This window comes from Erigeron canadensis, chromosome 1, assembly GCF_010389155.1.
Source record: "Erigeron canadensis isolate Cc75 chromosome 1, C_canadensis_v1, whole genome shotgun sequence".
NCBI lineage: Eukaryota > Viridiplantae > Streptophyta > Magnoliopsida > Asterales > Asteraceae > Erigeron > Erigeron canadensis.
The window spans coordinates 25,288,616-25,314,302 of record NC_057761.1 but is presented as its reverse complement, the minus strand read 5'-3'; the positions used below and the strand labels follow the sequence as shown (position 1 = coordinate 25,314,302).

At 33.2% G+C, this 25,687-nt stretch overlaps 4 protein-coding genes across 5 annotated transcripts; 2 read left to right on the top strand and 2 right to left on the bottom strand.

Annotated features, from left to right (window-relative positions):
- Nucleotides 1-5,353: 5,353 nt before the first annotated feature.
- Nucleotides 5,354-7,435, bottom strand: LOC122584826 (ABC transporter G family member 8). Its single transcript, XM_043756890.1, has one exon. The coding sequence runs from the start codon at nt 7,255-7,257 to the stop codon at nt 5,437-5,439; it is 1,821 nt and encodes a 606-aa protein (XP_043612825.1). The 5' UTR covers nt 7,258-7,435; the 3' UTR covers nt 5,354-5,436.
- A 6,956-nt stretch (nt 7,436-14,391) lies between these two features.
- On the top strand, nt 14,392-16,417 carry LOC122587976 (reticulon-like protein B5). The gene is made up of 5 exons (XM_043760127.1): nt 14,392-14,608; nt 15,395-15,575; nt 15,667-15,805; nt 15,894-15,963; nt 16,251-16,417. The coding sequence occupies exons 1-5, from the start codon at nt 14,392-14,394 to the stop codon at nt 16,415-16,417; spliced, it is 774 nt and encodes a 257-aa protein (XP_043616062.1).
- A 794-nt stretch (nt 16,418-17,211) lies between these two features.
- Nucleotides 17,212-19,616, top strand: LOC122582450 (serine/threonine-protein phosphatase 7 long form homolog). Its single transcript, XM_043754845.1, has 5 exons — nt 17,212-17,759; nt 17,843-18,224; nt 18,296-18,383; nt 18,465-18,905; nt 18,985-19,616. The coding sequence occupies exons 1-5, from the start codon at nt 17,270-17,272 to the stop codon at nt 19,207-19,209; spliced, it is 1,626 nt and encodes a 541-aa protein (XP_043610780.1). The 5' UTR covers nt 17,212-17,269; the 3' UTR covers nt 19,210-19,616.
- A 2,907-nt stretch (nt 19,617-22,523) lies between these two features.
- Nucleotides 22,524-25,097, bottom strand: LOC122585336 (F-box protein At5g52880). Of its 2 annotated transcripts, none has more exons than XM_043757465.1 (6): nt 24,825-25,095; nt 24,379-24,536; nt 24,091-24,178; nt 23,477-23,673; nt 23,146-23,291; nt 22,524-22,901 (listed from the first exon to the last, which is right to left on the bottom strand). In XM_043757465.1, exons 1-6 carry the CDS (start codon nt 25,007-25,009, stop codon nt 22,779-22,781), a joined length of 897 nt encoding a protein of 298 aa, XP_043613400.1. In that variant the 5' UTR covers nt 25,010-25,095; the 3' UTR covers nt 22,524-22,778. The 2 variants fall into 2 exon arrangements, with proteins under 2 accessions (XP_043613400.1, XP_043613401.1); XM_043757466.1 differs by lacking the exon at nt 22,524-22,901 and adding an exon at nt 23,045-23,057 and having other exon boundaries at nt 24,825-25,097.
- Nucleotides 25,098-25,687: the final 590 nt, after the last annotated feature.

Sequence of the window (25,687 nt, the reverse complement as noted above, 5' to 3'; positions counted from 1 at the left end):
GAATTCTGTCAAGAATGTTTTGCATTACAGCAGTAGTTATTGAGTTTCACATCTATATATTTAAAAGTTTTATATATATTAGTTGTGCATACTTTTAAACAAAAGATAGTCTTCCTAGGTAGAAGTAAGACTGTCTATCATTTACGAGTATTTAGTTAGAATCTGAAAGCAGACTCTCTACCTTAGTAGAAGTAAGGCTGACTACATTTCAACCTCCTCCATACACCAGCGTGATATTGGGACCCAAAACCCGTGGAAGACGGCATTGGGTGTTTACTTTACTTCCTAGTCTTCCTATACTTAGTCTTTGAGCAATGAGCATCCATATCAAATTGCATACATGTGTTTTCATGATGATTGAACTTTACTTCTTTTACCTCAACGCAATGTAAAACCGGAGCTACTAATTTAGTGCACCAAGATGATGATGACGTGATCATAAATCTGGCGACTCTGCAGTTATTGGGAAGTACAGTAATTGGCGAAAAGAGAACGGATAATGAGAATACTGACACAACCATCCTGAAAAGTATTGCAACAATGAAAAACATTACACAGTTGGCAGGTGATCTTCAAAATCAACTTAAAGAGAGTCAATGTTATTTAGGTGATGCTACTGCATGCAGATGAATTTTAACGGGCCAAAAAGGTTAAAATAGAAACATAAATACATAATAATCAGTCTAAAAGCTGCTGAAAATATAGTCAGATATTTACTACCTCTTATTAAAGTGTTGCACTTAAAGGGTGTTTGGATGAGTGTTCTAAAAGTGATTATGTGATACTAAATAATCAGTTCAGACATGTGGTTATGCTATTTGAAAGACTTATAATCACTTAATCAGATGTTTGAAATAAAACCTCCAGTTATTTATTTATTTAACCAATGAAAAGAACTGCCGAAGACAAGTGGTGTTCGAAAAAAGGTGAGCCGTTCTGTGAAATGGAAGTTGAGTTAGGAGTAAACATGTAATTTGAACTATGTCAATCTGATTCTTATTGTATAATTTGATTCGCTACGAGTATTAAGTATAGCATACAAACAGCAGCCGAGTCTTAACATATACTACATTTGCACCAGAGTCGTATGATTCAAAGAATTTAGTGGCTACATGATACAGTTGGAAACGAGAAAGGCAGGTGAAGCTTTAAAGCTACAACTGAAGCCTTTTTGGCTTATGCTGCATGTGTACGGGCTAAGGGAACAGTTTCAGAGTAACACTTGAGTATCGGGATCTAATTTTATAGTCTTAATGAAAATGTGGCGTATTTACTTAAGCAGAAGTGAGTTATCCAATACGACTCTTGACCAATATGTGCTAGGCCTTGGATAATATGGTAAGGTATTTCTTCGCCACATGAGTTATTCTCTTACAGCAAACAATATATTCATTTTAAACAATCCCTTTTCTGACTCATTACCCAACCCGCCCGTTTGGCACCCTCAAAGTCACATGATAACTAATTGCTTGATTAATCTGTACAGTCTACCACATCTATCAGGAGCACTAGCAGGTTTCTTTTCTGAAGCTTTTGGTATACATGGTTGACATGCAGATCTCGTATGGTGTGTGCACTACCGATTATAAATTTTCTGATTGTAATCATAAGAGATCATTATAATTTGTTTAAATGACTACTGTTAAATATTGTACGAGACTTAGTGCCCAGTTTTAGTTAGCCACATGATAGATTGTCAAAAAGAACCATTTCGCATCCACAGGCCACAACTACCAGGTTTTTACCGGCAAAACGCACCAAGTAAGTTATAAGAGTGTGGAATAGCTTAAGGCTCTTGTAGCTGAGAATTTTAATTTCCCTATGACAACAGATTCTTGTCTGCTATGGCAATGGAACACAAACATTGGAAGTGCATATCATTTACCCATTATTTATATGTAAACCTATCAATACAAAATGGAAGCGATGGTTATTGGGTTTTAGTTATGATAGAAGAGAATATGTTGGAGGTGGTATACAAGAAATAAAGTTACTTGATAAAGTTTAGAAAATGTTTTGTTAAATTGATTGTTGTGATTGGTTTATCACAACTATTATTCTTCTTTAGCTTTTCATATATATACATCTATCTATATCTCTACTATATTATAAATCAAATTCACTTTTTAACTTTTAATATTCAATTTCAACAATAAATCAAATTCACTTTTCAACTTTTAATATTCAATTTCAACAATATACACATATTAATGCATGATATACCATACATCAATACATACGACTTTCTCCCTCCTCCATAAATCATTTTATTCATCTAATTCTTTTAAAATCTTTTATCTTAAAAACCATACAGCGATAAATTATAAAAATTATATGGGTGTTCTTAAAATTTCATGCTCTTTCATTAGAGATGTCATTCGATATACTTTCGGCGAGTTTTTAAATCCAAGAGTGGAGCCCGTAAGACTAAGGCATTTGGCTATGACACTCTATGACATATAACCTCCTATGACCTATCACACTTTATGACCTATCACCCTTATCATTTTACCGCCGCAACACGCGAGTATTTGCTCTCGTAGTATATTATAGATCATGTTACATTTAATTTTTAGGGATTAGTACACCATAATGTAAAGAACTTTACACGAATTGTTATAGTGTGTATCGAACTTCAATCTTGTGCATTGTATGTAATGAACTTTCAAATCCTGTGCATTGTATGTATTCAACCAATCAAAACTTGACAAGTGGCAGCTTATATGGTTGCCACATATACTCGGATACATACAATGCACAAGATTTGAAAGTTTATTACATACAATACACGTAATTGAAGTTCGATATACACTATAACTATTCATGTAAAGTTCTTTTTATTTTAAAATACTAATCTCTAATTTTTAACATTAAACTTAAAATTTCAATATTAATTTTAAGTTTTAACAATGTACACATTATAATGCATGATGTACCTGTACCATACATCATAACCACATTAAATCAATAACTTCCACTACTTATGGGCGCCACCACCATCACCACAGATCTCCGCCGCCACCACCCGTCACCGCCATTACTTCACCACCACCGCAACCTCTATCACCGTCGTATGTGCGGGTACCTTTCTCTCATTAAATTAAAATACATATTATATATGTATTACACATTATCTTTGCATCATTTGTCTTTGTATTATACTTTGTAGTTTGTACTCTGTACTATTTCCGTATAATCAATAGGAACCCGTGAATACATCATTTTATGTCTTTATGGACCATTACCAAACAGCATTTGTGGACAAAAGCGGCGTCCATATTCTTTGACAAATCTCCCTAAATTAATGAAGGCTGAGGTGGACAAAAGCATAAAAAAAAAAGTAACCCTATATTCGTTACCATAATTGTCGACTCACCCTGTATGAGTCATAAGATACAGGTACAATATCTCTATCCTAATCCTCATATAATTTGGACTCCTCGAAAGATCGAACCCGCGTATTTAAACTTCACATGTGAGTCTAGGTTTCATTTGGTAATGAATACCTTAAATAAAATATTTTTTTGCCAAGTGAGGATCAAACCTAAGACCTTAAAATTATTAAGATGCAGAACCATCAAGAACGCTGCTTCAGTTCCACATAATCTTTCATTAATTTATCAGTTTTGACGCGTTATGAATTCAGAATGACGCAGGAACATCACTTTTTTATATCTTTTATTTACCTTTATAAAGTGTTACATACTTTTTCTTAAACTACTTTTTACTCAATGATAAAAGTTACATAGATAATAAAAGTTACATAAACAATATACTAAATTTATATTAATAGAAAATAAAACATTACATTTTTTTTTCTACAATAAACATAAAACCAATGCAACTATTTTGTAAATATGATTGGTGTGAGCACTTAAATATAATTTTATTTTGCTTAAATAGCTACTAAAAGTACCATTAACAATTTAAACGAAGAACGTACTCTTTGTCTTGTCATAAAATAAACTTACCTCTAACATATATGCTTGAATTATTATGTTTTTTTAAATAATCTAAGATTTCAAAGGGTATCCGATCTATTTACTTTTTACCCTGATTAGACAAACTGCAACGAAATAATGAAGAGTTTTAAAACTTTTTATTCTAATTAGTTTTTGTTTGGGTTGATAGTCGGAAGTCTTGGTGTGTGTAGGTCTTCGAACTCTATGGAGTGTCATTAGGCTATCTCCAATATTAAGGACGTTGTTAGGCGTTTTTGAGCAGACATATCATCTCCGAAAAATTTCTTAAAATCCTTACATATCGTTAAAATCCAAAAAATGATTAATTCTTCTAACAAAATAGCCTAAAAATCATCCTAACTATTGAATGATGATATGTGTAAAAATCAGGGGACAAGATTAGGAAAGAGAATTAGTAGATACCACATCTCACCTTCTTATAAATCCTTAAATATCCTTATTTCTACATACAAAAAAAAAAATAGTGTAGGTGATAGCCTAAAGACATGTCCTTAGGTAAGAACATTCGTCAAATAATCTTTAGTTTTGAATAAGATATTAAGATGGTATCCACCGTAAGCCTTTCCTCTTTTGAACCTCGCCCTTAATGGCAAAGAATATCCATAGATTACTAAGGATACCTAACACACCTAAAAACATCTAATTGAAGATAGTTTTTTTTCAAAAAAAAAAGAAAAGAAAAATTTGGATGCTAAGTGTAGGACTGAAGGTTGACGCCCTTGTAACTCTACACACTGAACTCAACGTTTAAGATCCGTGACATGGCATGTGATACTATGCATCTATATGTGTATGTATATGCTCTTGACACATCACTATCTCGTGTTCATCACAATCAAAATCCACTTTCATTTTAGTCTACGTGGGTCTACCATAATGTTAACCAATATTCTCTGATAATTTCCTTAATTTTACAACTGAATTAATTTTTTTAGCTAGGGAATCTGTTTGTTACTTTTCATATCTTATTTATGACTAGATTGAATTTTGAATAATATTATTATTATATATATGATATTTTCAATTACAAATTGCGACTCGTATACATTTATAACTTTTCGTGTATATGTTTTTTTCAAATTCTTAAAAAAAAAAATTTTTTATCAAAAAAAATGCAAACAAAATCCTTAACTCTGCAATTGATGGATCACACATATCGGCGGATAAATAGAACTTCTGGTTCAGATTTATTGACTACTATACACGGCCAAAAATAAACATTCATTCTCCAAAGAGAATTGGACAAATAAAAGTCTACAATAATTAGTAACACAACTATCATCTATATTCAGTTGTCATATATCAATAAAGTCTACACATGCAAAGGTTCCAAAATTTATTCAACATATAAGATCACCTAAAAAACAAAATCACACTAAAAATCTTGACAAATATATATTGCATTCATAATTATCATATCTAATTATGGTTCCTTGATCAAAAACTAATTAAATTACTTTTTTGATCTAGAAACCCTTCTAATCAAAAACAACAAACAAAGCACACGATAAAACACAAAAAAACCAATCAACACATAAACATTAACCCATCTTTGATTCTCATGAAGTCCTCTTTTTTGCAACACATCCGCCCCAGTCACCATACACATTTGGTTCTTCTCATCATACCATATCAAACACTTGTTGATCAAACACGAATACTCGTTGATCAAAAGCGCGTCCAGCGCGTACTTATACATCGAAAAATAATGCATAAACACCCAATATTTGGGCATGCTTTCCTTTGATATAAAGTACCCCGAAAAGAGAAAGAATCCGGCTAGTAGAACAGTCACTAACGACGTCCCGGTGATGTAATTCGGTGCTATAGAACTTAAAAACAAAATGAACGAATTCGCCATTAGTACAATAACCCAAATGACTAAAACAAAATACCCAAATGCTTGCCAAGTTTGACATAATCCTACTAAGAAATAAACCGAAACAGAATAGATTAAAGCAATGACAAGCAAGTACGGAAAGAAAACGAGAGTGTTGGCTATTAAATATGAGGATAACCGGTAAACACCACTTGAGGTTTCTCGTAGTAAAATCGGTCTTTCGTTGATGAAAATTGGGAGTGTTTCGGTTGTGGATGATAGTAAAAAAGTTAAAGTGAATGCAAAGAGACCAAATCTTTTTTCTATTCCGGTTTTATCGTATCCTATGTTAATGTAAATTGTTCCTAGTACAATTCCAACCACTAAAGCTTGTAAAGTGTTGGTTAGGAGTAATTGCTTTGTTCTATAAATGATTAGCCAAAATCTTGTATACAAAGCGATTATTTCGGCACATCTTGAGCTTCTATATTGGATTATTTCGGTATTACGCTTTGTGGGGGTGTGACTTATGGGCATGGTATGGGTAATTTCGGTATCGGGATTGGTGGTAATTTCGATTTGAGGTAAAATTTCCATGGCATATTCGAGTGAGTTAAGTTGAGGTGGGAGGGTAAAACCATTGGATAGTAAAAAGTTTTCAAGAGAGAGTAATGTGCCATGATGAACTACTTTTCCTTTTGATAGTAATAATATTGTGTCAATAGTGGAAAGTAGTTTGAAACTTGGTTGATGGATTGATAAAATTATGGTTCGGTTTCGGGTTGTGGCTATGGATTTTAATGTTTGCATTACATTGTAGGCAGAGGTACTGTCTAAACCCGATGTGGGTTCATCCAGGAGTAGGACTCCTGGATCATGTAATAGACTTAGGCCTATCGAAACACGTCTTCGCTCACCCCCTGACAGGTTGTGGCCAAGGCGTGTTTCGCATAAATGGGATAGGCCTAGTTCTGAGAGTAGAGAGGTTACTATGCTGGAAATTTGGTTGGATTTTGGTTGTAGTAGGCTAGCGGAGAAAGAAAAGGTTTCGGAAACGGTTAGAATAGGTAAAAAGGTGTCATGTTGAGGGACATAAGATGATAGTTTTCGGTATGAGGAGGGGATGAGAGGTGAGGAGTTTAGTAAGAGGGTACCGGATGATGGGGAGGTTCGTGCCGCTAAGATGTCGAGAAGGGTCGATTTTCCGGCTCCGCTCGGGCCAACGATGGCGAGTATTTGGGATGGGTAGGCTGTTAAGGAGATGTCTTGGAGGATGGAAGTTGGTGATGTGGTGGTGGTGCATGAATTTATTAGGAAAAATGGTGAGAGTGTGGTTGTGGGGGTAATGGATTTGGTATAGGAAATTGATGTGGCTTGTAATGTGTAGGTTTTTATGAGTGGTGGTGGTGATGATGGTTGTGGTGATGACTCTTGTGGTGGTGATGGTTCTTCCATGGTGATTATAGTGTGAGTATATATGAAAATAAGGGGAAGAAAGATTATTAAAGGAGGGAATGTGAGGATGTTTATTTGTTAAGAAATGGTTTCATGAGCTTGGGCCTATAATGGCATTGTATTATTGGGATTTTGGAATGACATGTTGGGAAATAATACATATGATTTCTATCTTGTACTAGAGTGTGTTAAATTTTTGTATGAAAATGGTCATAGCATCCACTTTATAGTGATGGATTATTGCTTATTTTTGGAGTTGATAACTAGTACTTTTGACTTTTAATAATAGTTATAGTACAATTAATCTTTAAAATTACAGAACACCAAATATACTTTGTAAACTAGCATCGTTATCCTTGGCACAAAACAAAAAACAAAAAAATCATTGCACACATAACACCTTTCAAAGTAATTAACACTACAAAAATATGAGTTGTGATCATTTGAAAACTAAAATTTTCGTGAAAATTAAAAAACTGGTCAAAATACACTGTGACTTGAACTTAACATAATGTGTTTGTAACCACTTTTCTGATTTTCACACGCTATAAAAAAACACTGTGATTTAAAATTTAATATAATGTGTTTTTAGAAAACGCATTGTGTTAGGTTCACATCACAGTATATTTGGTCAATTTTCTAATTTTCATGAAAATTATAGTTTTTAAATAAAAATTACTAATGATAAAGGCCAAAAAAGTTGTGAACTTTGGTAACATTATCAATAATTTCATTATAAATATTGTTTAATGAAATATAGAACCGTTTGTCATGCTTTTGGATTGACTGTACTGATGACGTGGTCAATCTCTACCAAACGATAAAGAGACATGCTGCTGAGTCCAATCACTATTGCTGTTAAAAAAAAAAAGTTAATGACAAGTATTTGCAATAAAAATAATCCGTGATATAACAAAAACAGTATAAAAAAAAGTAAAAAAAAAAAAAAAGTGACATAATCATTCAGTACTCAATGGACAAAAAAGGATCACATGGGTGTTAACTTTGAGCAATCCGTGACCAAAAATCATTCTTGCCTTTCTACCATTTCCATACAAATTTTGCAGACATTTCTTGCTAGAATACAACTCTTTATCATCCTTTTTATAATCTGACTTTCTCTACTGGCAAATATTTCAGTCTTGTTTTTTATGTGTAACAAATACTAACATGAAGAAAATTTCTCGTGAAATAATATGAAAATTTTAAACTACATTTTAGTACGACATTAGTTGTATTGTATTGATATGTACTTTAGTCAAAATTTCACATTAAAATCTCAAACATATGTTGTGAAGCGTTTAGGATCGTTTGAGTGTGCTTAAGAGGTCTACAACATCTCTTGGATGTGTTTTAAAAGACAACCCCTTATTTTCATTTTAAAGAACTTCAAATTTTTATTTATAGATGTGAATTACTCGAGAAAATTAGAAGGTATAGTATAGCATACATTATCTTAACTAGGTTTATTAGAGAGTCATTTTGACGAGCAGACATGATCAGCATAACTAAACCCCTCGAATAGAAGAATCACATTGTCAAAACTTAAACTCAAAGACTTTAGATTCCAAATAAAACCCTTCTCTGACCAACCACTGCTACATGAGCTGGTTTAAAAAAATTCTCATTTGAAGAGAATTTTTCATTTGGAAAACAAATATATAAAAGTGAACTAATAATACAAATTTTATAAATGATTTGTTTTACTTCCGAATAAAGTTACAAATTTTCATATTTTAATTGACATATATGGATTATTACTAAAGGTCGATAGAAATACTGTCGAATCTCCAAGGAATGTTATCAAGCTATATATAATTAAAATTCATAAAATAGGACAAAAGACAAATAACATTAACTTATATCAACTTGGACATTGTTTACTGCATCTAATTCCATTTCATTAATTTATGTCAAATTGTCGATTGTTTCTATCCTTTCCTATATATTTAACACTGTATACATGGTTTGATGATTCTTCTATGGTTAGACTATCTTTATTCCATTTTAGTTGCATATATCTCATTGAGAAAACTCAGATGTGTAATGTAAAGTTTGTAAAGCTTCACAGGTATGTTACATGCACTAACATTACTATATGATGAATGGGAAATACAAAATTAGCAAAATTCACATGCCCGAACCTGTTATCGATCTTTGATAGGTGCATATTCATGCATGTATATGTATATATCTTGATTTTAAAATTTTATGATACCGATCAACTAAAACGATCTAGATCTGCGTATGACCTTTGGAAGCATATGATATGTATACATATGGAGAGATATTGAGTCAATACCCGAGTCATAACATCTTGTGAGTCGCTATAATGAGTCGGCTCCTTTTCAATATGTTTTGACTCGACTAGTATGAACAACTATTATCCTGATCCCAAGTCCCCAATAAGCAATAACGGCAGAAAATAGAAAGTGTATTTTGACCAAGTCACGAAAGTAGCAGTGACTAGTAAAAGTTTTACTTTTTAGCAATGAACTTTCATTTATTGCCGAAAATAATGACATTTGACACACGTACATGATGACCTAAACATTTTTTTATTACGTAGTATTTTTTAATGACATGACATTATTCTGTATTTATATATTATGTATATTTTTATCAACCATGTCATTTTTCCCAAAAAAATGACATGGCTCTTTTAGTTCCGATAAGGTATTTCTTCTCGTTGTTTTCTTTTGAATCTAACTTCAGCTTGATTTCATTTATTCCTGTTGAGTTTCTTTAATTTCAAGCATTGAAAAACGGTGTTTGAAGATTTAAAAAGAGACGTAGATCAAGCTGTTCTTTGTCCATCTTGAGATTTAAAAACTTTAAAACTAGATGCCAAAAGCCCAAAACGTCGCCGTTTTCGCTGGGAGGGAGTTCTTGAGGATGTTCAAGATGAGAGGAGACTTTCATAGGCCGGATCTAGGTCGTTTAACAAGAGTTTGTCGGCGGATGAATTAGATCCTTATGGCGGAGGACCAGAGGTTAGCTCAAACTCGAACAAACCGTCGGCGGTTTCTAAATTAGTTGAAGATATCGAAGAAGAAACCAGCACCTCCTCCTTCAACACCGTTGGCGTCAGTGTTGGTGTAATCAAAGAATAAATGAAAGTGCATTGTTGAAAAGTAATAAAGGTCACTATTATGTTTGTGAATTGGTTGAAATGTGCTTTCGATTTTCTGCAATTATAAAGAATGTCACGTAATTAGAAAATGTCAACAATATTGCATTTGTTCACACTTTTAGTGAGTGTGGACAAATTAAAAATTTGTCACGTTTTTTGTGTGTAAAAATATATAGAATTGAAAGTGTGTAAAAATTTCTCTACAAAAAGTTACCATGGACATATGAGGTGTTACAAAATAATTATGAAAGTTTACACTAAAAAGTGTGAACTTTTAGTTCTACATACTTTTTAGAGTAGAGAAATTTTTACACATTTTCAATTCTATATATTTTTACACATAAAAAAGCGTGACAAAATTTTTAATTTGTTCACACTCACTAAAAGTTTGAACAAATGCAATATTGTTTGTAGTGCACGTAATAAAAAAATGTCCACGTCACCATTTACGCATGTCAAATTTTACTATTTTTGAAAATAAATAATATGAGTAGTTCATTACTACAAAGTAAACTTTTAAATCTCATTGTTATTTTTGTAAATTGGTAAAAAAAAAAAAAAATTTCTCCTTTTGTTTTAGTTATCCTTAAGCAATAATAATAATAAGCACCTTCCACTTACAACAGGCCATGAACCAGATCGACCCAGATGATTTTCAGCAAGTCCATTCGAAGAGATGAAATATTTGATAACCCATTTGGTATAATAACTCAAATGGCACCAAACTGGGCAAGCGGGACCGCGTCCTTGTATCAAGGTACTTTATCCAGAAAGTGGCCCCAATCTTAAGTACGTAACGACATTGTTAAAACATATCTACTATCATTTTCTAATAAAGGATTATTACAATAAAAATGGGTATTTTTTTTTCATACTTTTAAAAAATATGAGAAAATATATTAATTTATTAACATTTAAAATTATATAAAATTCATATTTAAAAATATAAAAAAACTTAAAAAGTCATACTTTTTTCACAATTACATATGTATAGACAAAACATTTACACTTAAAAGTATGAAAAATTATCAAACATTTTCTAACTTATAAGCTTTAAATTCAATTTGTCATACTTAATTTCTTCACATTCTTCTAAGAAAATTTGGTGTCACAAATTACTCTCACACTTTTAAGTGTGAACAATTATATACTTTTACACACTTGAAAATGTGAATTTTTGTTTTTTACATATATAAGTGTGAAAAAGTTTTAATTTTTTAATTTTTTTCAGGCTTTTAAATGTGAGTTTTTTCAAACATTTATACGTGTGAACATATTAACAATCTTTTTCCACACTGTTTAAAAGTACGAAGAAATGAACTTAAACAAATGATACATTTGTTGCAGTGGATGTTTTGAAAATATATTCAACCAATCTCATAATATTTCATGAATTATACATATATTATAGTATTACTAAGTTTTTTTTTTAACTTAAACAGAATATAACTCAATAGTATTAAGTTTTAATATCAATCATCCAAAAATAATAAAACCAAAATTAGCAGATCGAATAATATCTTAGCTATACAACACCTTAATTAAATAGGAAAAATGAAACAACATTTATTAAAAAATACAATATACCAGTTCATACACATAAATACGGTTCAGTTACAACGAATACATTGTATAAACATATGATGTTACATTCTATTAAAAAAAAAATAGATTGATGAGAACTCTTTAATCTCAACTACCGTATCAACCACCCGTAATGGTACATACATAACCCCCATGATAGTATATTCCATTAATCTCCATGTATAAAAAAGCCTTTTCATTAGATGTAGAAAGTAGAACCAACATTAGAAAGTTAGAAACAAGGTCGGAGCAATATCTAAGTGTAAGATTGACCATGACCAACTCTCAAAAATTTAATTATAATGTAATATTAGTATAACGTTAGTTTTTTTTCAAAGCTTGGATCTTTTTCTTTTCTTTTTTTTCCCCCTAATTAATGAATTATTTATATGATTTAATAAGCAAATGACTATATTTTTAAGCTTATTGGTCTTTGATAAATCAATTATATCTTAAATCAAAATCCTGACTCCGTTTTTAAATAAAAACATACCTTTAATTAGTTGTGTGAAACTCATCACTATCGCGTAAGGGCGTTGAGACCATAGCATGTTGCACGAAAGCACCGTTAACTGTTTCTTATTAGGTAGGTAGTCAAAAAGGGTATGTCCTCTTCCTAAAGAAGAATAAACTACAAATGAAAAAGAAAAAAAAATATGGATCATATATATTTCGAGTTTTCAAAGGCCAATTTTAGTTAGGGTCTTAGGGATGAGCAAAAGACTCGTAAATTTGAACCCGACCCGGAACCGACCCGCCTGAAGCCCTAACGATCCGGGTCATTGGTCATGTATTTAGTGCATTCTCGGGTCACGGGTTGGTCGGGTCGGGTAAAGCCAAAAACCAAAAAATTGTTAAGGAACCCGTGACTCGTTCGAACCCGAACTGACCCAAACCTTCATGGGTCTAGTCACAGTTCCATTTTTCATGTTCTCACGGGTCAACCCGGTTCGGGCCGAGTTTCAACCCATGCACATCCCTACGCTCAATCGTTTAATTTACATTTTAATATATAACGTTGCCTAATCCGATCCTCTCTGCGCATAAACATTTTTATAGTCACGTCCGGACCGAACAAATCAATATGGGTCAATAAATCTGCCTCTGGCTAGGGCTAAATGTTGCCTTAGATTCTTAGAAGGAACTATAGGAATCGGCAAAGCAAGAAAGTCTATAGCCATCTTTGAAATAGGCTACTAAAACTTCGACAAAAGTATTACTCGTATTATTTATACTAAGCATTTAGTTCTTTCTATCTTTTTTTTAACCCCAAATGTCACTTTCTTTATATTCATTATTTTAAGGAATCTTCGCTTAAAATAATTATCCCTATAATATTTATATTATTATATTTACCCTTAATTTTTAAATAACTACAATACCTTCTTTATATCAACTACCTTAACTTTAATAACCACATCATCGCCGCAAACCGTCACTGCCACTACATCCGCCTCGCGGATATATGATTAGTTTTTATTAATATATGCATGGACGGTTCTACAATGGGGCAGTGTGGGCAACTGCCCCCATTCCAATTTTGGTACAATGTAATTTTTTAGAGGTATATTTGTAATTTTGTTCACAAAAATTTAAATAATTAAAAAAATACATACAAATGTCATCATCATTGTGATAATCCTCTTCTTTGAAAGTATGTTACTTATGTTGGAAGCATTAGATTTGAGATAAATCCTCTATTGTTGTAGTAAAAATTGTATATCATTGATTTCGATATATTATACATTGTTAAATAGTATAGTTGTCTGTAAAAATGTTATTTTCTTTTCAAAGTACTATATAAAAGTAATCACAATAGTCAGGTGAAAATTTATGTAGAGGGTTAATTGTATATCATTGATTTCGATGAACTTATTTTATGTTGTTTAATATAATGCAACTTCTGCGTTACCACATGCTCCAAAATTGCAAAGACCAATGTTCATGTTAAAGATAGATGTTCCCATAACTGACACTCACCTATACTAAACTCGGTTTTCTAAACACCGATCGTTGATAATCTAACTAAACTCGATGTTAACGAAATATAATAAGTGACATTTAAATTTGCCCCCTCGTACAAAACATTTTGGCTCCGTCCCTGAATATATGAGCATTATTAATTAACAACTTAAAATATCAGTAACATATATATAAAATCAAAAATGAGTTGACAATATATAATAACCTCCCGAAACTCAAGGTTCGAATACAATTATACTCCTAATTAATTAACCTAAGCTTCGGGTTCAAACTTAATTTCTTCTCATGCATGATACACCATATCCATGCCATGCATTTCTCATTCTAGCTACCAATATTATTATTGAATTATTCAGAAAATTAAACACCTAATACCTTTTCTTCTCCCTATTGCCGGCAAACTAACAATCACATACCTATAGATCCAGATCGATATGGCTGATAACCTTATCGGAGAGCACGAATCGTCGATTGTTGATTCAGCAAAAGAGAAGATCACCGAGTCGTTTCAAGAGGACGACTCATCATCATCGGATTCTGACAGCAAACCCATACCCAAGAAAACTTTTCCGCCACCCCCCAAAAGAAACACGGCTCATAGCGCCTCCTGGAAGGATAAGCCTGTTCATGATCTCTTAGGAGGTGGCAAAGGTGTAATTGTATATATATTTTTCATAATATTATTATACCTTGATTTTTTTTACCCAAATTTGCAAATAGATAATCAAGGTTAGGTATCAATGGATTAGCAAATTTGTATGCAGCAAACTCATAACCATTTTGGTTGATTATCATCTTGACCAAAATCCTTATTTGATTGAGAGATAACTCTTCAATTGCATCCGCACGTGCTTTATGCCTTTATATATTTTTAAGATTGATTGATTGATGGCACCTTTTGCGACCGCGAGATGAGCTTAATATATAAAACGTGTCCTTCATCTCTATATGACTTGATGATCTAAAACTTGGTAGAGGCTCTTCCCTTTAAGGAGGAAGACCAGGGTTCAATCTCTAGCACGGGTGCTTCTTAATTGGCGTTTATTATAGGGTTAAATGAGCCGGATTGTAATAATGTCTGAAAAGTTATAGAGTGCACGAATTTAAGTCGACTTTTATTGTATGTATAGACTTAGTAAAAATGTTCAAATCATGTAACTAGCTATGACCTACCAATAAAAAACTTGCACATGACAGTTGATATGGGTTGCCACGTATACCATATAACATGATTTGAACATTTTTACTAAGTTCGTGCATACAATAAAAGTCGACTTGATTTCATGCACAATATAAGTTAGATACCTTCTAGCGCACTTACCCCTCTATTATATTATAGTACCTAGTATATGAGTAGAATAGATTTGGGTTTAAAAAAAAAAAAAGAGAGAAAAGAAATAATGTTTCTAAATGTTAACTTTGATTTCATTATGGCAGCTGCTGATATATTTCTATGGAGGAACAAGAAAAAATCTGCTAGTGTGCTTCTTTTCTCCACCATAGTTTGGGCACTATTCGAAATGATTGAATATCACTTACTTAGTCTAATATGCCACATTCTAATACTCGTCCTCGGTATCCATTTCCTGTGGTCGAACACACTCAACCTCTTCTATAGGTAATGTGTTCTTCAAGTTTTTGCTCTCATAACTCACTTATTTACCTATATGTATATCTGCATATAACCTATATATGATGTATATGACCAGGTGCCCACAATTTCCACAAGTTGCCCTTGAAGAAGATACTGTTCTGCAGATAGCCACGGTTGTTAGGATTGAAATCAACAATGCTATGGAAGACCTTCGAGAAATCGCTTCTGGGAAAGACCTCAAAAAATTTCTAACTGTATGTTCAATTTTCTTAATTGTACTGATCATCTAAATGGATACCTTGTGAGTATCTGACTAATGATCTAATATTTGATGCTTGTCAGGTAATTGCTTTTTTGTGGATTGTATCAATTGCAGGAAGTTGTTGCAACCTCTTGACCTTGATTTACATATGTAAGAATCTTTTTAAATTTCCTTCAGTATAAAGATGGAATTTTTTTTTATATATACTTATGTTTTTATTTTAAAAGATTCAAGCGGCTCAAACCAAAACTTTGGCTAAAACAAGAAACATGCCATATGGGTGAAATCCTCCAAAGCCTATACAATGTAGTGTTTTTAATCTGTACAAAAGAATTTAAACAAAACCAGTATTTCCTAGTTTCCCAAACCCGGATTTACTTTCTCTCCACTGCCAGCATTTCTTCGATTATGTGTTTTAATTTCCCAACTATCAACAGGCTTTGTTCTTCTGCACACCGTGCCTGTGCTTTACGAGCAGCACAAGGAAAAGGCTGATGTCTTGCTTGAGAAAGGAGAGGCGGAGTTGAAGAAGCAGTTTGAGGTATTTCATGAGAAGGTTTTGAGCAAGGTTCCTAGTAGACAATTCAGCAAGAAGATTGCATAGTCTCAACTTAACTAACCAAAAGTGAACTATCAACTTGTAGTGATATAACTATAACTCTCCTTTTATTCATTAATCTATGTATTTACATATGATTATTGACCTATGTTATGATTTATACCATTAGAATTGCTCTGTAAATTCTAAACAGTAAATGTAATGCAAGTAGCATTCTATAATTCCTGTGCACTACAAATTGTTCATATCCTTTTATTCTGATGGTATCTAGAATGAATATAGCATTTCTTTTAGTATAACTTGAATTATGAAACAGATATGTACCAAAAATGCGTTATATTCAAAGTATAAATAAATGGGTCAAAAACGTAGTGTTGGTCAATCATTCATTAATCTCAAGGGGTGGATACAGAATCACATACAGATGGGCTGTGTAACATCATCTTCTATACTACATAATAAAAAGAATAGCTTTAATGTTAAAAGTTACATGTGAGGAAATATCTAAACTACCCTTCATAAAAAAAACTCTTCCATTTTCATCGGTAGTCATTCACACACGCAATCCTCTCTCAATAATTCTCTTATATTTGCATATGTGTAACATCATCTTACAATTATATTTGCATATGTGTGATCCTTTACATTACACATAAATCATAGGCCGGTGTTGGCCTCACCGGGTTTCTGACATGTCATTAGTCATTACCATCCAACCACACACACTACAAATGCTTTAATATGTACAGTATTAAATACCAGCTCCCAACCACCTGATTAATACAACATGCACGCAGTATCTATCGATAAATCACATTCACCTGCAAACTGCCACAGTATCTATCTATCATAACACATACATCTTTAAAACTTGCAGGTTTAAAATTTTCTTCATCCATGGCAACAAACATACAACTTAGGTCCGAACCGTTGAACGGTGAACTTTTATGGTTACAAGGCCAACATAGACATCGTTCATATGCAATCTTCAACGATGTCCCGGGTTCAGACGTGCCACTTAAAGCAAGACGGTCTGATAAAAAGCTTTGGGATCACATCAAAGGTCTACCTGGGAAACAAATTAACGCGAATGTTTTCCGGTATATTAGAGAAGCGGGTTTTGCGGGTGTATTCAAGACCGGGTTCCACCATCTGGATCATGGTCTTGTTACAGCATTAGTGGAAAGGTGGCGTCCAGAGACACACACATTCCACCTTCCAGTGGGTGAAGCCACGATAACCTTGCAAGATGTGCAAGTTTTGTGGGGTTTACCAATAGATGGACCCGCTATATGCGGTTTGTGGGAATCGTTGGATACCTATCAATGGATGTCTTACTGCCAACAATGGTTGGGGTTTTGTCCAGATGATACAGAAATAAAAAGTGGTAATGTAGCATCACTATTTTTACTTTTATGAAGTAGCTAAAAAAATACTCGTACCCTCTAGTAAAATATAACTACTTCTCAGGTAAAATTAAAATAACCGCTTTAATACGACAATTGGAAGTCGACTTGGAAGAGGACCAAGAGGCTTATGAAAAAAGGGCCAGAGTATATATTCTTGCCCTGTTAGGTGGTCATTTATTTGTTGATTCTGGTCAGAATGAAGTGTCGTTAAACTTCATTCAAAATATAGAAGACCTTAGCACACAAGGACGAAAAAGTTGGGGCAGCGCAGTTCTTGCATATTTGTACAGAAACTTGTGTTCTATAGCTGAAAAACCTGATGGTAAAGGTATACAGGGTGCTTTGGTGTTGCTACAATACTGGGCATGGGAGAGAATGCCACACATTGCCCCAACCATTAAAAATGGAGATACATATAATTATGAGGATTGCTATGCTTGCAGGTATATATACTCAACATATATCGACACATATTTATAAGTTACTCATGGAATATAATTTGTTTTTAATATAGGTGGAATTATACTATGAGTTTCCTTAACGCCCCTTCTCATGTGGTAATTACTTTCCGAGCAGCATTTACGGCATTGAAGAATGGACAGGTATATATAATAAGTATATTGCTCGATAAAATTCAAAATGGACATAAAATACTATAATTATTAAGTTATGTATTGATACAGTTCCGGTGGACCCCTTACGATGAATTTATACATCTACTCCCTGAAGACTGTAGAGACGGTAGGCAAATATGGGCATACTCTGGTTGGTTAATCTTTTGGAGTACTGTAGAACCACATCTTGCGCATCGGGTTACAAGACAATTTGGTTGGGTACAAACTATTCCAAGAGACTTTTTGTTGTTAACACCTCAACAACATAGAGAACTTCATGATATCACACGAATCGGAAGAACTAACACTAATTGGGGTGACGTACATGCATTGTACATTGCCGTTTGGAACCGACGACACCAAATGATCTCTCCCGGAACCGAAGGAGTTATGACCACTCCTGACTACATGAAATGGTACTATCCACGAACAGTTTTGTTTATCACAAATCCAGGTCTACCAGGGCGTGCCAACCAGTATCCTGATTGGGGTGCTACCCAACAGTTTTATGTAAGTTATTTTATTATTAATATGAATATTTAGTATAATAATATGCTTATTATTAATAAGCTTTTTATTATATATGTAGGTTGAAGGGATGAGAGAAATACACAATAGGGCTCAACAAACAAGTCAAAGATACCCGAGTAGTAACCCATTAATGCAGGAATTTATGATGATGTCTGAGCATATCATGAGTTTTGGTCAAAACCAAGACCGTATTAGTTATGGTTCCCAAAATTTTCAGTTTCCTCCATCTGCTTACCATCCAACCCTCATCCAGTTTTTTCCACCCCCGCCACCTCAACTATGAATTACGGGGCTCGTTTATCATCCTTTAATTTGTTCAAGATATATACCAATGCGTTTGCACCTGTATCTCAATCACAGGTTTCGGTTTTCCAACCATCAACCGGCCTTCTGTACATAGATGTCCGTGTGACACAAGGATAAGACTGCTGTTTTCATGAGAAAGTAAAGGTTCGGGTGACCAAGCATTATGAGGAGCATCTAAGGAGAAGAATCTCACATAAATGTGATAGTCTCACATTTGACTACATGTGTATTTCAATATGTTTGTTGTGATAAGTATAATCCGTTGGATTCATTGTTCTATATATGTATTCGTCATTAGAGACTTTTATTATGAGTTGAATGTTTAAATTTTGGAATGGCTCTGTAAATTCAAAACAGTGATGTAATGCAAGTAGCTTTTTATAATTCATGTGCACTGCTAACATTCTACAAACTGCTCATAGCCTGCTACAATTCCAAGATTACATCAATAAAATGGAAATAACTTTCTAGAAATTGGGTATGATTCAAACTACGACTTCGCAAACTTTAAAACAAAACAGTTACAGAAATTTAAAATGATGGCTTCGTGACTTGTTTTCTTCATATAAATGTTAAAATCTAAAATTCGTAAAATGCTGCTTTGAGTGATGACCGTTCTATAATTCTATATAATGCAATAAGATGAATGTCATGTTCTTCCCATTTTATATAAGATTTCCAGCATAAACAAGCTTAATGTGTATGGTGAACTGATCAGGGACAAGAAAAATGCTGAACTTTCACAAAGATTTTAGTTGCAACCTTGACTAGAGGACTAGTTCAAGAAAGCATATGAAGGTATGAAGTTAAATTTTTGTGTTTTATGCGAGGTGTTTAACAATCAATTAATACTCCATGGTCATATCATATTTGAGTGGTAAAGGGATTGGTGAATACTATTAAAAAAGTGACTATATTGACATTTGTATTCACACAGCATCAATATTTTTCATATAAATCTCATCCATGAAACTCCCTACATATCTTAAGACTACTGTAACACAAACGTCCCAGTCAGTGATGTGATCCATATTATCACAAATCATGGCAAGACAAGGGATGAAAATTTCTGATACGACTCATGGTACTGATATGACACGAAAACAAATGAAAATGGTTTAAGGCTAAATAGGATTGGGTCAACAATACTAACAGTAACACATTTGATAAATGGGTCAGGTTGGCCTGCCTAACCTGTTTACAACCCGTTTAAAAGGACCAATATGTAATTAAATATTAAAGATTATAAGTTCATTTATTTCGTCCTAAAGTCATGAGATTTGTATGCTTTCTTATTTTTACCCCTTGATATTTATTGTGTATTCAAAAAGTTTTATAGTTGTTCATACGAATAAGTGAATAACTTATAACGTTTATCGTGTAGCTTTTGTTTTACAAGTTGACATGAATAACTTGCTTGTTAAAAGGGATGGGTTAGAGTTCGACTTTTTGACACAATTGACTACAAGGGCTGGCTTTGGGTCGGCATATACGAGCCCACCAACACTGATAACCCAAACAATGCACAATTCCACACCTAGCCACCATTTTCTATGGTGTTTTTGAAATTGTTTTGTGATCAAAAGAATTCATGTTTATGATGGGTTGCTAATGTCCTACAGTTGTATAGGAATAATTTTGATCTATCTTTTACAGTATGTATAGTATTACTGTTACTTGTTAGGAAAATGAATTTGGTGACTGCATCTGGCTCTTTGATGTAATGAGTAATGAGGGCACAAAACGAAAGATGGTATGAGTGAATGGACACTTGAATGATCGAAATAAATGCAAATTTTGTAGCTGCAGAACTGTTAGTTCTCTGTGCGAGATGAGTACTTGAAAACGTGCAACTCTATAATGAAATGAGATATGAACAATATAGGTTTGGTTTGGATGTTAAGAATAAGCTAACACGCCTAATGCTATTAAAAAAAATGACTTCATTTGACGTACAACTGTACCATTGAAACAAGAAATCAAAGAAACATATGAAGAATTCTGAAGAGGGTTAGGAGTTTAATAAGTAGATGATCAACGGTTGAAAGGTGCAACTGCAGGAAGGGTGAGATATAAAACATTAACATACAAATTCTCTTTAGTCTGGAACATAGAAACAGGATTCGCCAAAAACCCCGCAAATTTCGTTCTTGGTTCAACGAACCAATTCGTGAAACAAAAACAAAAAACACCGAACTGGTAGAGGGTAGTTTGGCAAACCGTTTCTGTTACTATGATTCTGTTTTCAATTAAGTTTGCCTCGTTTGTAAGAAAGTAAGTATGTACGTAAATTTTTACTAGTAACTAGTAACATTGTTTTATTAGGTGATATATATTGTTAATAAGGTGGGTTTCAAACAAAGGTATGAGTATTATGTAGTTGGTTTTAAACTTCTAAGTTTAAAGAAAAATTTTGTTTTTTGAAATGTTGAAAATGTGTGGACTTCAGAGTATTAAATATTCGAATCTATTATTGTATTTTTAAATTCGGGTTCACTGACGCAAAGCGAACAAAAATGAGTCCCCCCCCCCCCCGGACCAGATGCATGAGACCAGGCGAATTGCGATCCCAAATCGCAAACCTGAACCGGAGCAAACCACGAATCAGGTGACCAAGGTCTGGAAGTTATTTAAGTTGTATTACTGTGTGTATGTGTGTGTGTCTGAGAAAGGTATTGACGAGATTTTTTTTTTGTAACAATGTTTCTTAATTTGATGCATAAACAGTTCAAAAGCATATTGTTGGTCAGTCTTGAGTGTATACGGGACAGCAGTCTTTAGCATCTATAAATAAGCTGCAACTACATCATTCTAAAACAGAGTAACTTTGAAAAGGTCTTGCATTAAAGATTTAGTAAGTAGAATTTCACGGACAAATTTGAAGTGTTTTTGTGACTGGTGGTCATAATAAAGTTTGGCGGACGTCATATTGTATTATTGTCATAATAAAGTTTGGTTTGATTAATTACTAACGTTTTGAAAGTTGGCAGAACTGTACTTTGGCTGTGAGATACTTGTTAATAGTCGCACATAATGTATTTGGTGATGTCTATGTTAGATTTTTAGAATACATATCACTGAGGTATTTTATGAATCTTGTAGAGCATTTCAACACATAAAATGAAAACAAAATATCTGTATTCTTATCATAAAAGACTTGAACTATCATTTTAGCCATTATAATTTGCTCTAAAAACCATGAACTAAAAAGGGGATGACATATCATTTTTCAGGCATACTTTAATACCCCGTACAAGAACAGTGTTGAGTTTTTAATCGAAACTATAAAAATAAATGAAAATGGCAGAGTTTTTATTATACACCAAATCAAAGTGAATAAATCAGCTATTTCTCAGAAACTCTCTTTGGCTATTTCTACAATAATTGATGTATCTGTAATTTCTGATCATATAATCATTTACATCCTAGCTACAGGTCAAAGTATACAGATTTAATACATGTAAAAAAACTTACAAAGAATTTCGGGTACCATCACGAATTGACATATCTAGTGACCTTCCTTCTGCCCCGACCATGTGCACTGCCTCAAATATAAGATCCCTGCCTCTTCGGATATGCCCATAGCTTAGAAAATTCTTCGTATGAATCAGAATCGCTATCACTATCACGATCTGACGAAGTATGATCACCATCTATATACTCTACAATCTGCCAAACAAACAATTTCCACATTTCAAGTCTCGCTCATACCTCATTTTGTAAAATAATGAGACATAAAATCACAATAACTAGACCCATGTATACCTTATATATTAATATATGGACCAATAGATAGCAATATTGAATGGTGCACACAAATTAGCCCTAGACAGCTTTATTGCAACCATTATATACATCATGATCATTGAAAACTTCAGATCAGGAAAACGTCAACAACTACAGGTGAAGTTACCTGCCGAGTAGATAATGGCCTGATTTGGTGATACTTGCATTTCACTCGAGATATAGTTTCATTTCTCAAGTCACTGAACCAAATAATTTCATGACAATGCTTGCAGAACCCCCTGGAACATGTAAGAAGTTTCTTGGATGATAATCCTGCAATCAGAACAACCCTAATCATGAAGACGTAAAATAACATGTAAATACAAATGTTTGTTTCGTTTTCTTGTTTAGCTGATGTCTCAAACACTTGATATATAGTAATGTCATATGAACATTAAGATCAACAGATTTCTTCACAGAAAAAAATATGATGTATAACATTGGATGCAACGTTGTACCATTATATGTTTCCTTGAAAAGATTTCGCCACTCAAGGTTGTCACCACAAAAGATGCTCTCTTGAGACTGTTCTAACTTTTTATCCACGGTCAATCCACCAATAAGCTTAGTAATCTCAGACAAATTATAAGTGCTGAAATATATGGTATACAGGGATTGCCATAGACGATTATCCCTTGAGGCAGCATTCCATGAACTGCACAAGAGACATTTGCCAGTTACGCATCTGGATTTTTAGTTTTAAGGTGGAAAGAAGTTGTTAAGACATCAAGGGAAAGAACAAATATCTTTATAAATCTAAAAAATTTACTGGAACTATAGTGAGAATTCAACTTTTTATATTTGTGTTTACGTTTCATAATTGTGTAACATTTTCGGTTTAACTAAGACCACCCCAACTAATAAATAGTACTTAAAGGATTCCTCTCAGTGGACTACTGGAACACTATCTTTCTTGATTCTATACTCAATGAACCACTATCTTTCTCGAGTAACCTAGTGTGACAGGTCCAGCTATAGAAAATACAATATTTATAAATAAAGAACTTTGTAAGAATGAGAACATGATATTATGAAAAAGCACGAAATGAATAAACAATAGGTAGAAGATTACCCGCAAACTTGTGAAGCAAAAACAAAGGATTGCAAGTCCAAGAAGCTAAAGACATGCACAAGAACATCTTGTGGAAGTTCAACCAAATCTGGATGACAAATATTCGTCAAAACGTATTCATATAAGGTAAAGTATCACAACATACACGTAACAAGTCCCTTGCGCTACAAACTTAGAATCCGTATCGAACCATTTATGTAATGATGCTAGCTATGCACTAAATTTACATCCAAGCATTAAAAAAACAGACGAATCGTACAAATTTTACACACTAAAACAAAAACTAACCTTCCTCGTCTTTATTTCGGGCTTTGGAAAACCTCTTATGAGCAACCATGGCATGCTTGAACTCGGTTACAGCCAACGCCTTCTTTTGCTTTGGTAGCGCCGACTCCACACTCTGCAGAAGCGTATTCGCTGCTGAAACCGCGCACTGCGTCTGCATTCTGCATTTTTAAAAACAGGGTATTTCACTTAGCTAAATCTTTAACACAACTAGATTTAAAGTTATTAGCTTTTCCAAAAATCAATTCTACTAAATGATGACACATATAATAATATAATAACCGAAAACCAGATATAGTCCTAAAAGTAAGGGGTTATTAGCATAAAAAAGCAACAAACTTTATATGAATTCACAAAGCTACAAATCAAGAATTATCGAAAATAGAAAACAAGTTTCGATTTTTATCAATTAACTTTTGATTTTTACCTAATCTAGAATGAATACGTACCGCGGAAGGAGGCGAAAAGCGGAGAGAACATCTTGGAAGACAAGAGATTGTAAATTTTTGGGGAATTTGGGAAATGATAATTTGATAAGTAAGGCGAGCTCTTTACAAGCACATGGATAATGGCAGGTATTTAATAAGGATTCTTCAAGCCTTAATTTACGGTATCTATCTATCTTCAGTTCCATTTTTTCTCTTCTAACAATAATTTTATTTAGGGCATATATGTGTGTGTGTGTTTTGGGGACGCCAAGAAACAGGGAATGGAGAAAGTTAGAAATTTTCAATGCCTCGGTTTTTATATGGTTTTTTAAAATAATCAGGAGGAAAATCTTGATTCTTAAATAAACATCAAAAACCAAAATTTAAAAGATTATCCTATTACAATCATGTTAAAGTAATTTGAGGAATCTTTACCCTTTACAACAAAAGTACCAATCTATGTCAACTGTCAAAGCAACGGTAAAATAAATAAGACTTATACATTTTCGCTTCATATCTAAATCTAAGTTTAAACTACCAGCATTTATCCCTTCAAATTTTTTTAAAAAAACTTAACTTATCTAAACTACCCTCTTCATTATTCATTCATTTCAATATCTCTACATATATGCCTAAAATATCCTTAATAAAATTATTTACAACATACATCCTTTAACAATAAATATAACTACGCTAACATTTTAACATCATTTACTTTTAAATTAATAACTACACCGCCACCACCAGTGCTACCGCCACCGTCGCATCACGCGGACCTGCTAGTTATGACTATCTTTATAGACTTATTAAGGTGACTTATTACCATATGAGTTTTGTAAAAGCAATAAGTTGGCACTAAAAAGCTAACCGAAACAGGCCCATAA

Coding starts and splice junctions, on each gene's coding strand:
- LOC122585336 (XM_043757465.1), bottom strand. CDS start 25,009: ATGGAACTGAAGATAGATAGATACCGTAAATTAAGGCTTGAAGAATCC. Junction 24,179..24,378: donor CCGAAATAAAGACGAGGAAG/GTTAGTTTTTGT, acceptor TTTGTCATCCAG/ATTTGGTTGAACTTCCACAA. Junction 23,292..23,476: donor TTTCAAGGAAACATATAATG/GTACAACGTTGC, acceptor TTCTGATTGCAG/GATTATCATCCAAGAAACTT.
- LOC122582450 (XM_043754845.1), top strand. CDS start 17,270: ATGGCAACAAACATACAACTTAGGTCCGAACCGTTGAACGGTGAACTT. Junction 17,760..17,842: donor TGATACAGAAATAAAAAGTG/GTAATGTAGCAT, acceptor ACTACTTCTCAG/GTAAAATTAAAATAACCGCT. Junction 18,225..18,295: donor GAGGATTGCTATGCTTGCAG/GTATATATACTC, acceptor TTTTTAATATAG/GTGGAATTATACTATGAGTT.
- LOC122584826 (XM_043756890.1), bottom strand. CDS start 7,257: ATGGAAGAACCATCACCACCACAAGAGTCATCACCACAACCATCATCA.
- LOC122587976 (XM_043760127.1), top strand. CDS start 14,392: ATGGCTGATAACCTTATCGGAGAGCACGAATCGTCGATTGTTGATTCA. Junction 14,609..15,394: donor TCTCTTAGGAGGTGGCAAAG/GTGTAATTGTAT, acceptor TCATTATGGCAG/CTGCTGATATATTTCTATGG. Junction 15,806..15,893: donor ACCTCAAAAAATTTCTAACT/GTATGTTCAATT, acceptor GATGCTTGTCAG/GTAATTGCTTTTTTGTGGAT.